This window comes from Equus przewalskii, chromosome 2, assembly GCF_037783145.1.
Source record: "Equus przewalskii isolate Varuska chromosome 2, EquPr2, whole genome shotgun sequence".
NCBI lineage: Eukaryota > Metazoa > Chordata > Mammalia > Perissodactyla > Equidae > Equus > Equus przewalskii.
The window spans coordinates 106,744,358-106,762,010 of record NC_091832.1 but is presented as its reverse complement, the minus strand read 5'-3'; the positions used below and the strand labels follow the sequence as shown (position 1 = coordinate 106,762,010).

Sequence of the window (17,653 nt, the reverse complement as noted above, 5' to 3'; positions counted from 1 at the left end):
GTGGTCAGGTAGAGGAAAATCTTCTCATTGGAAAAGAATAGTCATGGAGGGTCACTTCAGTGAAAATACCTTGTGTGTGGTCTGGGGTTTTTTGTTTTCTTTTGTTTTGTTTTGTTGCTCTTTGTTTGTTGGTGGTGTTAACTACTGGCAATTGAAGAGAAAAGATGAAGGTACCCTGAATGTTCAGAGACTTGTTCAGAAGTGCGGAGAAAAATAGCCTCAAGATCAACAAAAAAGGATAGTCAATGATGTATTTTAACTCTGAACAGAAAGAAGACATTAAGCTTTGACAGCAGTAAAGCAGGAGCTTCTAAATCACAAAGAGAAATTAACAAATCTCGGGAAAATCAAAGAAAGTTCCATTAAAGTTAAATCTATCCGAGTTTAGTCGAAACCAAGATACATCAATACGTGGTTTACGTAGATGCTATATTTCTTTAAATCTCAGTCTCTACACTACTTCATAAGTCTGGTGATTTTTTAAATGTTCTATTTTACTGCTCTAACACTGAGTTAAGGTATTGTTGAATGAAAACGACAAAGAACATGCAGATTTGCGTCATAGTTGACCACAACAAGGAGCAGGGCAGTTTAGACCAGGAGGCCAAAAACTGCGCGTGGTATGATAAAATATATACTCGGTCCTTGTCCCTTGTCTTGGCACAGAGCTTCTCAAATTCCTGGAACGTCCTGAGTGATAAGAATGTCTTTTTATTCACAAGGAGCTCCTTTGGCCACACCTAAGTTTATGTTAAGGAGGTGACTCCTAGATAGCTTCAGGCTGGTGTCCCCAGAGAGAGCAAGGAGGCTCACTGCCAGCTTCCCCCTCGAATACCTTGCCCTACATCTCTCTTCCATTTGGTTGTTCCTGAGTTGTATCCTTTATAATAAACTGGTGAATGTGAGTGAATTGTTTTCCTGAGTTCTGTGAGACGTTCTAGCAAATTATTGAACCTGAGGAGGGGCCTATGGGACCCCCAAATTTATAACTAGTCAATCAGAAGTATAGGTGACCCCTAGGACTCCAAGTGGGGGCAGTCTTGTGAGGCTGAGCCATTAATTTGTGGGATCTCCAGGTTACCTGTGCTAACCCCAGGTAGCTAGTCTTAGAATTGAATTGAATTATTGCACATGAATTATTGCACACCCAGCGGGTGTTGGAGAATTAACTGTGGGAAAAAATCATTCATTTGGTGTCAGAAAAACGATGTCACAGCGGGTATAAGGGATGCGTACATGAATCCCAGCAGCATTATGCATAGAAGGAATAGTGAGCCCACAGGAAATAACAAAGCTCCAGATTAGCCTTGTAAATTCAGAGTGATAGAGTTATAGCAAGTCTCACACATATTTCTTTGTGGCTCTGAAGCTCCACAAAATAATTGCAGAAGAACCAAGATGCTCTATCCTTTGATCCCAAATGGGGTGAGAAAAATATCAGTTACATCATTTTATTATGTGATTTTTATTCACTGCCTCAATAAATATTTATCGAAGTTTACTATGGGCCAAGTACTGTCCTAGATGCCCTTATAATAAAATTTCTTATTGTAAGAAACAAGTCAGTGACACATTTTTGGTCAATATATAAAATTGTACCTAATTTTACATGACTGCTTCTAAATAAAGAGACAATTATTGAAATTTGAAATATTTTTAAGACAAATCATTTTCTATAGAATAACCTGAATTGGTTGTTAGTTGGTTATTTTAAATACATCTGCGTGATAATTGAATGCTAACTGTGTGTCAGGATCTCTATATGTATCATCTTTTTTAATCCGTACAGCTATTATTATCCCCATCAGGAAGATGAGAAAATGTAGGTTTTAGACAGATTAAGTAATTTGCCTAAAATGTGTAATTTGAACTCAGGCAGTCTGACTCAAGAAACCACACTCTTAACCACAATACTGTTTCTAAGTGGTGCCGTTGACATAGGGGATGCTCTGTACTTGTCAATAAATAAGAACTTTTGCTATCAGCTTTGCACAACAAGATAGGTGCGAGTTACCCTGAGCATTGATGAGAAGGGGCTTCACCATCCTTTAATAAATCATACCATATAATAAAGAAAGGAAAGATTACCACTATTTAAAGATAAAATAAATCCTTGTGCTCTGGAACATTTCTAAGAGGCTTGAATTGAAGCAGGTTTGGTAAACATATTTTTGATAATAGAAGTACTTGTGGTCCTCTAGCGGAATACTTCCCAGTATGTTGTGTGGACTTCTAGATGTCGGTTAGATATTAGCAGCTGCCTAATCTGGATTTCTCCACGCATCCTCCAAAATCCTTACAGATCAGCAAGAAAAGCAAATAAAATCCATAATAGCAACTGTAGCGTAAGTAAGTATCTTAGCCAGCTTGGGCTTCCAGAACAAAATACCACAGCCCAGGTGGCTTAAACACCAGAAATTTATTTCTCACAGTTCTGGAGGCTGGAAGTCCAAGATCAAAGTGCTGGCAAAGTATGTTTCATTCTGAGGCTTCTTCTCTTGGCTCATAGATTGTGCCTTCTTGCTGTGTGCTCATGTAATCTCTTCTTTTTTGTGTGTGTATGCACAGAGAGAGAGAGAGCCAGCCGGCTCTCTGGTGTCTCTTCTTCTAAGGGCACTAATACTATTGTTTCAGGGCCTCACCTTTATGACCTCATTTAACCTTAATTGTCTCTTAAAGGCCCTATCTCCAAATACAGTCACATTGATTTAGGGCTTCATTACATGAATTTGAGGGGAACACAAGTCAGTCCATAGCACTAGGAGACAGAATACTACAAATTTCAATCCCAAACCCACAGAGTTAGTTTTGGAAACCATGCCAGAGTAGGGTCTGGTGAAGACTGGGTTGAAAAGAGAAGCATACCATGGGGGCCTAGTGGGGATGAATATCAATAAAATCTCCTCTAGAAAGAAAAAGTCCTCATTATTTAGAAAACGGTACATCAAAGAATTAAGTTATTTATACTGTCTCTCCTATATAATCTGCATCTCAGGATAGTCTTATAGTTTTGGGGGCAATTTCTATTTATAGAAGTATTCTACATAATAAAAAAGAAATGGTAGAATACTCTACTGCTATTTTATACTAATTATAAAGAACTGATAGATGTATGCAATTATCAGAGGCCAATAATGTCACAAAAAAAGAGATGAACAAACATTGTGTTTCCTGGGGGAAGTACACAACCCACCTATAAACTAGCCTTGCCAAATGAATAAATAAAATCTAATTCTGATCAAGCCTCTAGATCTAAGGAATAATTTATCATAAATACAGTGGAGAGAGGAACATATATTATATGATCAACATGAGTGCAGTTGCCAAACTCTACAAATTACCCAGTTTCTTCAATAAGAGCAACAATGATAGCAAACAACAGCAACAACAAAAACCGCAAAAAAAAAGAAGATAAGAGGAGGCTATAGACCAAAAGGTAATTAACAGCTAAATCAATCAGTTGAAATGTTTGATCCTAATTCAATAAACTGTAACTAGAAATAAGTCAATTGGAGGGGCCAGCCCAGTGGTGTGGTGGTTGAGTTTGCAGGCTCTGCTTTGGCGGCCTGGGGTTCATGGGTTCGGATCCCAGGCGTGGACCTACAGACCATTCATCAAGCCATGCTGTGGTGGCGTCCCACATACAAAGTAGAGGAAGACTGGCACAGATGTTAGCTCAGTGACAATCTTCCTCAAGCAAAAAGAGGAGAATTGACAACAGATGTTATCTATGGGCCAATCTTCATCATCAAAAAGAAAAAAGAAAAGAAAGAGGTCAATTGGAAAAATGTTAATACTTCCTGGATATTTTGTGATGTTAAGGAGTTGTTAATATTGCTAAATATTTTAGCGTAGTCATGATATTGTGGGGTTTTTTAAGAAGAAATTTTTATGTCTTAGAAATACTGAAATATTCACAGATGAAATGATATAACATCTTGGATTTTCTTCAAAATAATCCAAAATTGGGGGAGTGAGTGTGGATATAGATGAAATAAGATTGCCCATGTATTGAATATTATAAAACTGCTGTGATGGTTAAAATGTTCATCATAATATTCTCTCTGCTTTTGTGTACGTTTAAAAATATTCATAATAAAAAAATTTTTTTAAAGAATATACTAGATATTTTGGAAAAAAAAGGAGGAGAGAGTAAGTCCATTTTGAATGGGAAAAATGCTCAGAACATGTCTGAGAACTGGCTCCTGGCGACCCAAAGATCAAAAGGCACCTGCTAAGAACTGTGAAGCGTCTGATCTAGCCTGTTGGCTAGCTAACAGTTTAGCCCAGCCAGGCGGGCGGCCCTTGCAACCAGGTGCATTGCTTTTCAGAGGAGGAACCCTGATCTTAGGGAATCTGAATATTTTTATACTGGAGTAAATATGCCTGTCCTTGCTACAAAGGGAGATACTGTATTCCAAGACTATAAGCAATTGTGTCCTTTAGTCCAGAAAAAGACATTACTTTTGTGTTCCAAGAATTTTTAAAATAAATATCTTTGGTATTCCAGAACAAAGGCAGCCAGTGCCTCTGCTTGTAAGACATGTATGAACGTGAGAGACCAATGGAGAATTGTCTCCTAACTGTGACAGCTCTGGGAGGGCACCGCTGTGGAGGAGAGGGTGAGACTTGGAAGGAGAAGCATCCTACGGGGTCTGCTGGTGGAAGGATGTAAGAAAGCAAGCTGTGGAGTTGAACCCCAAGGAAGCAGAATCAGAAGATACATACCTCAAATACGCCAACCACCAAAGAAAAAGCATTTATTTTTACCAACAGAGGAGGGGCTTCTTGAACTAAGAAACCTGGTAAGACACTCTCACCCCATCGTCATAGAAACACCTATTATTCTCAGTTCAGGAAAATGATTATGAAATGACAGGCAACATCCGTTAAAAACGATAAGAACAAAATAGGAAATAAGAATCAAAAGATTTTAGCTGATGAAAATATTCTCTAAAAAACCAAACATGAAGCAGAGGAAAACTGTTATAAAATATCCACCCAATAAGCATTAAACATCTCTAAATAAGCAATATTAGATGTAAAAGAGGACCTTAAACCATAAATTCAAAAACCCAGGACAGGAGTGGACAAAAAGCACAGTTTAAAATGAGATACGACACAATTCAGGAAAGAAATTGAAGAAAAATATAAAAATCATCCCATAGGTGAAGGTCAAATTACAAAGTATCCAGGGGAGAATAGATGCGAGTGCAAGTCTAAGAAGACGTTTTAAGGAGAGGAGCAAAAATAAAATCAAGAAGTAAATAGAATCAGAAAGAAAGTGCTGGATACAGAACAGCAAAAAAGATCTAATATGCATGGGATTTTCCTGAATAAGAAAAATAAAACAGTAGAGTAGAACTACTATTAAAACTATAATAAAAAAAATGAAATCTTAATCTTATTGTTGAAAGTACCCATCATCTACCTTGGAGATTATAAGACAGAGCCTAGTAAAATTGTTTAATTTTAAAGAACCAGAAAAATATGGTCCTCTGGGAAAAAAAATACCAAGAAACTTACAGAGTTTCTTAAACTGAAACCTACACAGCAAAACGAAAATGACACAGTATGTTTTTTAAATTTTAGGAAAGTATGAGTAAAGAATTTTGTATCCAGCTCAGCTGATTTACATGTATCAAAACCAAAGGAATGCCACAACTAGAAGGACTCACAACTAAGATATACAACTATGTACGGGGAGGGTTTGGGGAGATAAAGCAGAAAAAAAAAAAAAAAAAGGAAACTTTGGCAAAAGGATTGCTGATGAGTATTAAAATAGTAGATGTAAGGCTATATCCAAGACTAAAACAAAGGTGAGAACAAGTGTGACACAGTATTATGCAAATAATACATGTTCTGACAAAGTAAAAGGAACTTAAAAAATTGGAGGAGAAGGGGAAAAGTAAAAATTAGAATAAGTCCATTGATTGCTGCATGGGTTACAGATAGGAGTCAAAAAATATCATTTAAATCTAACAAACCAAATAGTAGAAGCCTAATTAAGGGGAAAAAAAAAAGATCAAGGGAATTTTAAGAGTTATTGGCATAGAGTTAGGCAACTAAAACATAAATACAAACTTTCTTAAATGCAAAAATAAGTACTAAAAATAAGCAGAGACGACAGATCAAGAAGAGAAAGAAACATAGTAAATCTAATGTTAATATTAACATCAAATAATAAGGCAGAATTAAGAATGAACACACAGGTCGTATCAACAAATGGAGATGGGCTTAACTTGGCTATTTAATGAACAGGATTCTCACTGTGGCTTACAACGCCAAATCCAGATCCACACTGAATAGCAAATGCACTCCCAAACCAAGCAATTCAGAGGCTAAAATAAGGGCTTGAGCTCAGGCACAGCAGACAAATGAAAGCAACAAGAAGAATGCCAAAGTTGAAAGCAGCAAGGTAGAATTCAGGGCGAGAGCATTCGAGGAGACAGGTTAACACTCTATGAACTGGAGTAAATACACTTGATGATTTGCCAAGTCTCTGGCCATTAATTTGAAAATATCAGAAAGCATTAAGCCTCAGAGAGTATCAAAACACCAAGTCTCACTTACAAAATAATTCTTCAAATTGATCTTGACTTATTCTGTTTCAGTAATAAGCAGATCAGCATTAAATCAATAAAGTATAAAGCACATAGGAATTTAACCCTTCTCTTTTTCTTGAAGCCCTGTGAAAATCCCAAGAAATGAATCCTTAATATAAACTATCATTAACCCAGAAGAACAGAGAGAGTTGGGAGAAGAGACGACAGCAAATGAGGTTTTTTCAATCAGTTTCTGGCAGAAAAACAGAAGTCAGAACTGAATTACTGGAGAGGAGGAAGTTAAAACCCATGTCTTTCGAGAGGGAAGCCACCCAGAAGCGAGGACAATTCGCCCCACAGCATCTCCGAGGGGCTGAGGGCTTGAAAGGACTAGAGAAGAAGTTGAAAACAAGGGAACTGATTTGCTGTCTGATTTTGGAGTAGTTGAATCCCTGAGGTCTCCTCTCACGTGCACCCGTGCGGCCAGGCAACTATCTTTAATACCCCATGCATGGCTAGAGGCTGATTCTTCACAGAAGATGAAACCAAAAGCTTCTGGATTCAGGGACAGGAGGCACAGACAGGGACTAGGGTGGGGGTGGGGGCTTGCATGAAAATCTATGCAGTAGGCTGTGGTAGTCTGAGATGTCTTCCCTCACTTTTGCCCTAAATACCTATAGCTGGTTATCCATCTCAAGACTACAAATTGGAAAAATCCTCGCTAGTAAAACTGAACAGCTAGAAAAGGACCCATGATCGGAAGTTCCGAGACAAAGTGAAGAAAGTTCTAGGAAAAAAGCTGCACTGTAGGCCCAAGAGTAACAATTCAGAGAGAAGGACAGAGAACTCAAGAAGTGAGGGTGTTAGGAGAAAAGTAACTGATGGAATTGATTGCAGAGAAAATACTATAGGTAGGAGTCTCATTTGATGAGAAGGACTTCTAGAAAGCCAACCAACTCAAGTAGCAAAGCAACTTTTAACTCCAGGAGGGATTAGCATTCTTAGGAAAGAAATTTTAACCAGAGTGAAGTGCTTGGTTCAACAGCAACTAATATTTGGAGCAAGAATGATAATGTAGAAAAACATTATTCTCTCTATTCATGGAAAGAAGGTAAGCGGGTATTATTTTGCTGGAGTGCATTGTGAAGTACTGATCAAAAGTCTTAAGTTTTTCTATACTTTCACTCAACAATTCCAATTTCAGGCATTTACCCTAAGAAAACAGAAGTGAATGTGCACAAAGATTTAAATGCGAGTATGTTTGTTGCAGCATTGTTCCTAATAGTAAAAGACTGACTTCAACCTAAATGCCTCAAATAGGGAATCAGTTAAATAAATATTGATACAGCTATATAACCGGATACTATAGAGATAAATATTTACTTGGGAAAATATTCATAATTCACGTACTAAAAAAAGTTTCAGAAACAATCTTTTCACGATGGTCCCATCTTTAAGAAAAAAAATAAAGAGAGGTAGAGATCTGAAAAATTCTATCAGTAGTTATTTTGCATGGTGGGATTAAGCATGAGGGTTTTTTCCTTTCTTTTTGTCTGTATTTCACAAACAAATAAGCATTTGCATAAATACTTTTGCATAAATATAGCAACTGTTAAAGTTGCCACACACAGAAAGAACTGACTTGTAACTCATGGTTTAATATTCTAAATAGAAAATAAAAACTACTTTTAAAAAAGAAAGAGAAAGACAAGGAGGAAGAACATGGCGTGGTGGCAGGTTAATCTGCAGTGATCAGAAAAGTGTCCTGCGTGGAGAGAGTGGGTCAAACCTTATAGGCTAAATTAGTCCACTTATCCACTCATTCCACAGACATTTTCAGAGCACTAGCCATGTGCTGCTCACTGTGATCGACCCTTTTCCTATAAAGAACAACTAACCATTCAGCAGGGAAGACACAGAAACAATTGGAAATAACCAAGAATCACAGACTGAAGTTTACTTTTCTGCATAGCTTTCAACCTACTTTAAATTTAGATATCAGTGTGAAAAGACTTTCCAACCTGTCTAAAATATTAAACAAATATAAGTCTGATTACGAATAGTAGCACCCCCAACACTGTCATAGTCAAGTATTAATAATAATGACTATGGTGTGAAATTCATCTAAGTTTTGTCACCACAGGTACATTTCCCTTCCTGTTTGTGTCTTAAAATAAAGTGTGATATAGTACAGAGAAAAATGAAAATTTAAAGAAAGGTAAATCACCCAAATGCTTTGAATCTTAAAATAAATTTTATTTTGCTCTTTAATGAGCTGGTATTTTCTGCAACAATTGAAAACAATGGTCTGGTACTATACAGAGAGTAATGGAACTTACAGGGTGAGAACAATGAAAGTAACTGCGTTTGGAAAGCAGATGTTCCTGGCCTGGAAATATTTCCCAGATGCGAAATGGAAAAATGATTCTCTGGTCCAGTTGCCTTGGAAAGTGAGGTGATGTGTGGCTTAACTAATTAAAATACTATCTATTTGAGCACTATATCCAGAACATAAAGTGATGGCTAGAGTCTTATGTCTACAATAAAAATTAGCAAATGATATAAATTACAAAAAGCAAGGAATAAAAATTTACTTCAAAGAAATTCTGAACATAACTTGCCTACTCTCTAAAGTAAACTTATGTTTGAACTGAGACATAGGTAGTATTTGAAGCAGATGCCCACCAGAGATGAAAAAAAGCCAAATCACCGACTATATTAAATGTAAATTTTCAACTCATATGAAGAAATCAAAGAGAAAGATCCAAACCAAGACCAAATTGAATTTCCCAAACTCAAGTCCCTTCATTTTTTTCCCCCTTTAGTGTATTTACATGACTCCCGGTCAGAGCAGCGTTAAGAGAGTTGCGAATTTGTTGTTTCCAAATTGCCCTGAAAACTGGAAGTTTGCACATGCAGTATCTTCCATCATGTTAATTGACTGTGGATTCCATCAATTCAAGCTCTGGAAACTGAATGTCCTGCCTTAGAACAGTCTGTGTATTTACCACGTTGGAGGAGATGCCTTTAGCTTACACTCTGAGGCCGTCTGCAAAAATGGCAAGTCTCAGAGTTGTCACATACGGAAAGAACAGACTTACAACTCATTCAGCTGGCTGCCTGTTGTGTGAGGCCTGCCTGGCGCCTAGGACAGACCTCCAAGCAAGCTCTGTGCCTCCACCGTTAATATCAAAGACATTTCCACTGAGGTAAGAGCTGCAGATCTAGTCTCCAGATACACAAATTTCGTGCTGGGAGGCAGAACCAGTCATTCCCAAGTAATTGTTACGTTGAATGAAACAAAGAGTTTATGCAGGCATGAAGTATTAAAAGCAGATATACTGTAGATATCTTCTTGGGCATTCTGTATAAGCTAGCCCTCAAAAAATGGAAAGTCTGTGTTTATTCTTCGGACATTGTTTGCACAGAAGCAGCTTTTCTGAAACGTGCTTTATAGTCTGGCTGAAAACACAAGTTTTCCAAAAACCTCTTATCTTAAATCTCTGAATTTATCCATCCAATAAAGCTTAATTTTATTTGATATATTATACATAAACACATGGTTGAAACGCTACTTTCTTATTTTGGAAAGAGAAGAGACTTAGACTATTGTCCAGAAACTCAGTATGACTTTGATGTTTATTAGTTTGAAGAACTACAATTTCTGAAAAACTGACAAATTTGTTTTGAGAAGTTTAATATTGAAACCAGATTACAGCATGACTAAGAATTAGTAATATTTATGAGAAAAAATGATAATGATCTATGACGTTCTGTGAGTCATTAAAAATACTTATTCAGCATTTCAGGATCAATTTCTCTTCTACCTGATGAAATACTATGAATGAACACAAGATAATCTATGTCTGTCTGAAAAAGTAGATGCTATCATTAACTTCTCTGAAATGTGGACAGCGATTATATAAGTGTCCGTTTGTTCTGCCTTTCCAGAATAGTTTAATTTAGGGTCAGGTAAGAAGAAGGTTAAAAATAAAGAGGCCAAAACAATTGTAAAAATGCTGATGATATCATAAAAGAGATCATTTTAGCTTTTGCTTACCACATACATAGTCTTGCTCCAACAAAAACATCTGCCTGTCACCCCATAAACGTCCCTACACTTCTCTTCCCTTTATGAGCAAAAAATGGAGTTTTAAGGGGCGTTTAATAGCCAGCAGCTGTTGGGCTGCCAAATACTGCATCTGGAGGAGAGTGTGCTCTTCACATGGAAAAAAATCTGAAACTATTGTTTAATTTTCTTAAAGTGCACCGACGCTTTGCATAACGACATTTGAATGCTTTGAATATGGGGAAAGACACAGGAGCTCCTTAAGTGCATCTGAAACCAGTATATTGTTCCCAGAAGGCAATGAATGACTGAGATTGTATTTGATCATGTTTAATACACAGCTTCAATGAGTGCTAACGTAAACGAGTTTAATGCCCGGTAACAGCGACACTTGATGAGAACTTAACATTCATTTTATTCCTCTGAGATCAGCTCTATTGAGGCTGTAATGAATCATAATAGTTTCCTTGATAGGTTATAATTGTAATTTTCTGAACACATAATTTATTTTTAAGAGTACTTAACATTTCTTGAAATAAACGTTAGGACAGGGAAACATCTGCTTTACAAAAATGAAAATGAGGAACTGGCATTATAAGACTGCTTCAGAACAAGGATGACCCCAGGATCATAACGTGTTGAGTGGGGCTGCTTTTAAAACAATGTGCTTCAAGATTCTGTTAAAGGAGAATATAAAAGCTATGAAATACTCTATTTACTTTAATAATCCCCTACTGGGATCAAAGTTATTTCCTCCATTTCTTTACTTGTACTTTGAAAGGAAGCTTGGTATGACAGACATAATATCAATACATAATACTTCAAGAGATGGTAAGTTTTATCCCTGTAGAACCTAAAATGGTTCAACTAGAAAGGAGTCAGTTCAGGAGAGAAAGAGAGAAGGATGACTCAGCACTCACTATTGCGTCCCTGCCCTGTTGCCTCTCATCTCTCTTCCGTCTTTCTCACCTCCCCTGAGACAAGATAACGGCTGCAACATTTGCCTCATCCACTCATCCTTCCTTCTGGACCACAAGTCATATACACCTTAAAGATTAACTTGAAAACTCTCTCCTCAGTTTTTTAAATCACTACCAAAGGACCTACCTCTCTCTCTTTCTCTCAGAAATACAAATATTTTACTACTGCAGAAAAAAAATATAGCTATTAAATTCTGTGTAATTTTCATAATTGGTCAATGGAGAGAATCTAAACATTAATATGCATTGCTGAGGAGAGGAGGCAGTAGAAGGGGACCCAGGAGCTTAGAGTTCCTATATTCTCCACGTGGAGGGAAATGGTTTACGCTGTGCATGTGCTGGGGGGGCGGGGTGCCGGCGAGGGTAATCCTACCTCTTTGCGGAGCGGCTGTACTGAAGAAAAAGCTAAGGATAGACATATCTTTAAAAAGCATGAGTTTGCTTGTCTGCCTTCCTTCCTTTCTCTCTTTTTTTCTTTGCTTTTATTTCATTCTTCCTGTTTAAAACTGGTAAAGTTTGCCAGATATGGACCTCTGCTACCAAAGGAGAATGGGGTATCCTCTTGTCTAGCAATCATTCAACATCATATGTTACCTTCTGTCCCATATCTGTAGCATCTTAGAGGTTGTCAATATGATCAGTTAATCCTCAGACTTGTCCTGTGATGTAAACTTATATTTTACTTGCATTTTATAAAAATTTATGTGAAATAGATCAATGCTTATTGTAGACCTATTGTTAAAGTGAGTTATAATATTTTACACTGAGTTCTTTCCCTTGAGAGAGATACAATCTTATCAAAGAGACAATACTTATACCCACAGCACAGTTAAAGAATAATAAAGAGTGGTGAATAATAAAATGCTAAATTTATGCAAGTAAAGGCTAAAATGCTTTTTTATGGACATTGAATATAACTGGTTAAGAGGAGTGGGAGAATCCAAACATTTCTGTTTGTTCAAGCTTCTAGTCTTCTCCCTTGTCAATTTTAAACACTGTTGCCAAATTAGCCTATTGTTAATGCCCTGTTGAAAATTCTTGATGGCTCCCCTTGTGCACAGTCATGATTCTCATATTGCAAGTACATATGGGCCCCTTTTACTGAAAAGATTTTCACAGACCAAGAACCCTGAGACTATGTCTCCAAATCGACAGGTATGAGAATCCTAGTTTGAGAAACACTGACTGACTTAAGAACCTGAGTTTTATTATTTCTTTAAATTATCTTTCCCTTGAAACCAGTTTTGCCTTTAAAGACAGAGAAACATTGGCCTATAGAATAAGTTCTTAGCTATTCAGTCTCACTTAAGATGCCTTTTGTATTACATGCCAGTTATGGAAGCCAAACTGAACTGCTGTCTTATTCCAACACAGGTCCTCAACTTTCCTACGAAGACATTTTTGTACACACTCTGACGTCAGCCTGGAATGCTCTTTCCTTCTCCTTTTCCGTCTTTTCCTCCATTTTCTTTTTAACAGAAATTAGGTCAAACAACTCCTTCTTCATGTATCTCTTTATGCTCACAACAAGGAATCTCACCTGCCTCTGACTTCCAAGGGCAGTACATCTGTGTCTCTTCTACGGCACAAAACATCCGATGTGTATTATGCTTAGGTATGTGCATAGCTTTTCTAAACTGCAAGCAGCTAGAGGATAGGGTCTGTATCTGATTCATCCTCTGCAAGCAGCTAGCACCATGTCTCGCACGTGAAAGGTGCCAAGTAAGAAGTCAAAGAAATAACTATATGGGTCAATGAGTAGAGTGAAGCTTGAGAGAAGCCATTAAAGGTTGATAGAATGTGGAAAGTGGCTGAGGGAGGGATTTTGGATAAAGAACCTAGGAAACTGCTCCTCCAATCCCTGAACTAAGGATTTAATAACACAGGAGAGAAGATATATAATTACTTCTTCACTTTATTAATGAAATAGAGTTGTTTCCTCGGAGAATATTTGTGCTATTCAAGAAAAATTATCTTAAGGGCCAAACTTGTCAAAGGATATTTACCAAATACTTTAAAAATCAACCTCAATAACCTATCATGATTCTTGCCCCTTGGATAGCGATGAAAGAAAATGTATTCAAACGGTCCACGCTGTTATCCACCATCTTTTCTTATTCACTCTACTTGGTTCTATCTAGAGAGGTTCTCGTCTAGTCTTAATAGACTCATCAAGCAGAAGCGCTATCATTAGAGTATTAGTATTAGAGGTGTACGTTCTTTAAATAAACGTCATTATTACCTTTCAGAATCTTCTGACTGATTGGTGAACATTACCAGTTTCTCTTCATATTTCTCGTTTTTGTTTATGAGTTGTCCACATGGAATCTAAAAGAAAAAAATATAAAGGACATGAGGTGTGGACGTGTCTCAAGGGAAGATAACCACGTCAGTCGCCGGAGGAGAAAACCACCTGTTAAACGCATTTTTCATCAAAAGCCATGTTTTTGTTCTGCTGTCTTGTTTTCAACACTGCCAGTTAGGAGAAGACAGACCACAAATGTGCCTTCTGCCTAGTTTCAGTCAAAGGTACAACACTGGGTGTAAACACACAGACTCCATCTTTCAGTAAAGGAAGAGCCTCGTGACAGGGAGAAATTGTCCAGGAGCAAGCCAAAGAAAGCTGGACATTCCAACATTCCAGTCAGAAACTGCTCACGTTGTCAGAATGACATGTTTGTACTTCAATTAGCGGCAGTCCATGAATGACTTTTCCAGGAGTCCTTAACGACCCAACGACATGACAGCTTTCTTCCCAGAATGCCATCCATTCTGCTTTTTCTCCAATAGGAGTTAGTGATTATTTCCATGATTTTCAGGACAACAAGGGAACTGGTAATGTGACCATTAAAAGAGAAGGAGGAAAATTTTAAAAACTGTGTTTAAGACACAGAATTTTTTTCGTTTCCCTTTTTTTTTTCTCTATTTCATATTAATTGCAACTTAGGCACCAAATTGTGGTCAAACATTACACAGACCTCATAGCACCTCGTGGGGCTTATAGTAGAATGTTGAGATTGAAGCATTTGAAGACATGTGTCTGTTTTAAAAGCCAATTCCTGAAGGCACTTAACACATTTCAAATCCATCTGGAAACCCCTAATTGCTGTGATCCCATTAGAAAATGTGGGCAGTTCAGGTCTGTGGGAAACATGAGGCCAGCTTTGTCTGAGTTTCATGATTTAATGGTAACAACAACCAAAAGAAAAGTTTGTTTGTTAAAATGCTCCAAGAAGGATTTGTTTCAGCTATTGGCAAGACGTCTGCACACAGCGTGGGAGGGTGGCTTTTTAATTTTGTTTTGTTTGCAGCTTATGACAGCTGTTTAAAAGTCATCTGTACCACCATGGTAGCCGGGGACTAGATGAAAGCAAATGCCTTCCAGGACTGTGGTAGGAAGTGGACCACCAACCTGCACAGCCATCTTTCAACTACGCAAAACTGCACAAGTGCCCAGTTCTTTTATGTGGCACCCCGGAAAAGTGACACAGTTCTGCAAATGCACCAAAGAGGCAGGCAATCGAGGTACCACCTGACAATGAGTGACTCGGAGTAAGTGCCCATACTATAATTTCTGGAAGATGAGTTTTTAAAAATTTTAATTAATTACTATGAAATAAATTTGTAGTAAAGTTTAAAAAAAATGTCTCCGATGGTTTAAAAAATTACTTTTTAAAAAATGCTTAGCATTTTCCCCCGCAAATCTGAAATGACACACGGAGTCGTGGAGTATCAGAGAATCATAGAATTGACACCCTCGAGAACACTCAAAGGATTATGACACTGTCATTTTACAAGAGAGGGAACAGAAGCTCAGACAGCACAAATAATTTGACTAATTAATGGTTGATCTAGGACGAGACATCAAGTTATCTGACTGCTAGTCAGTAATTTTCTAATGTTGTTCCATAATTGAACATTATACAGATGAAATTTCAAGTTTGAAATAAGGCAAGATCTAACGTTAATACAAAAATATTTTTTAAAGTAATATACAAAATTTTTACATTATAAATGAAATCTCATGAAAATACATTTCTTAGGCAATGACACTGTATTATTTGAACTCTGGTGGTAAACCCCCAAAACAGCATGTGGGGAGGGAAATTTCCAGACTTAAGTTTTATAGTATAAGATTCACAGAAATGCCTCTGAGGCACTGGGAACAGACAAGAGAGGTATTGCCTCAAAGGTCTTAGTTTACTAGACATTGTATTTCCTTTCTAAATAGCCTTTTTATAGGCTGGAATTTTACACTTCTTACTATTCTATCTAGGAAGTCAAAATGTCAACTAGTGATAACCAGAAAAGTCGATATCCCAGGCATAATTATAATTTCTAATAGTTTATCCACTTCCACCAATGGAGATGTTTTTCCAACAGAACAGTAACAAAGTAAACAATCAGGAAAGATACTCAGCAATTAAAATGCTTCCCTTTCAAGTGGAAGCAAATAAATAAAATTAAGCCAACCTTGAAGACACAGGGCCTTTGTTTCTCAATACTACTGTTTCTTTTTTTTTTAAATCTTAGAAAAAATAGACAACTTCAGAAGTCTCATAAGACTTAGTAAGCATTTATGTGCCTTTCCGAACTTTATCACCACTAATGACAAGTCAAGTTGACATTAAACCATAAGATAAGCAGTTCTACTGAAGTTCTGTCTCCAAAAGTTTTTCACTGAACAAAAGCACAAAATCACTCTGGAAGGAGGGGTATGGATCTTTATTGGCTGGTGTGAAGACATAAAAACAGGCAAGAGCAAAGTTTCCACTACAACAAACCAGGAGACACTGGTCAGAACTCCCAATTCTAGCAGCTCGCTATAGTTCCCTTTGATGGTGGTTGATTAATTTCTTGTAAAATGTGTAATTCAACATTTTTGCTTTGCACAACATTTTAAACATTTGAATCAGATCCTAAACGGGACAACCAAGTGAGACATAAGAACACGGTTGACTTTCATTAAAGCAAATTGTATCTGAATACCAAATAGTGGAAAGACAAAGGAAAGATGGAGTACGTGACCCCTCTTAACCTTTGCCCACTCAAGGTGAATTTCTCAGATCTTTCATCCTGAAGTACTTAAAATATAACTACTCAAGTTTTTTCTGCTTGATTGTGGTGTCTGCCTCCTATACTCCTATTTCTGTTAGCTTTTAGGTAAAAGTCAGCAGATTGTTCTTTTCTCTCATGTGTGTGAGGTTTACACTTTACCCCGCAGGGTCATCTAGAAAGCCGTTATTTTGCCCAGATATGTTCATGTATGTAGTCCACGGGACACAGAACCTTCGCATGCTATGATCGTTGATGAGAGGAGGGACCATAACACAACCAGTCTATACCAACAAAGCTACTACCAAACACTGAGATCTCTCTTCTGAAATTACTTCTGGAATCTACGGCACATTCTTTTGAAAATTTTTGGAAGTTACCTAAATTATCAGGTTAAAATTTTGTAAATAAGGTGAAGAAAGTAAAGCTAAGGAATACCAGTGGTTTAAAAAACATCGTAGGGTGAAAAATAATAGAGCTGACTTCCTTTCCTTATTGGTAAACTTTTAAAACAACATTTCTTTAGATCTGCAGAAGCGGGATAGCATAGCAATTAAGAGCAGGCTTGGTGGGGGGGTCCACCTGGTGGTGCGGCAGTTAACTTCACACGTTCTGCTTCGGCGGCCCGGGGTTCACTGGTTCGAATCCCGGGTGCGGACATGGCAACGCTTGGCAAGTCAGGCTGTGGCAGTTGTCCCACATATAAAGTAGGGGAAGATGGGCACAGATGTTAGCTCATGGCCAGTTTTCCTCAGCAAAAAGAGGAGGATTGGCAGATGTTAGCTCAGGGCTAATCTTTCTCAAAAAAAAAAAAAAAAAAAAGAGCAGGCTTGGAAAGAAGACTGCCACAGTACAGTCTTTGCTCCTTTAGTGACTCTTAGGGGAGGTTATAACCTTTCTGTACCTCTGTTTCCTCTTTAGTAAGATGAGGATAGTAATAGTATGTGTCTTATTAGGACTGTAATGAGGCTTAAATATGTTGATATATGTAAAATTCATACACT

General features: G+C 37.4%; 1 protein-coding gene across 1 annotated transcript in view; it reads right to left on the bottom strand.

Annotated features, from left to right (window-relative positions):
- Positions 1-17,653, bottom strand: part of TNIP3 (TNFAIP3 interacting protein 3) — a 100,214-nt gene that overhangs the window by 73,105 nt on the left and 9,456 nt on the right. The window contains exon 2 of the mRNA XM_008512780.2: positions 13,837-13,922. Coding sequence (XP_008511002.2) covers positions 13,837-13,922 — 86 coding nt within the window. The remainder of the gene's footprint in view (positions 1-13,836; positions 13,923-17,653) is intronic.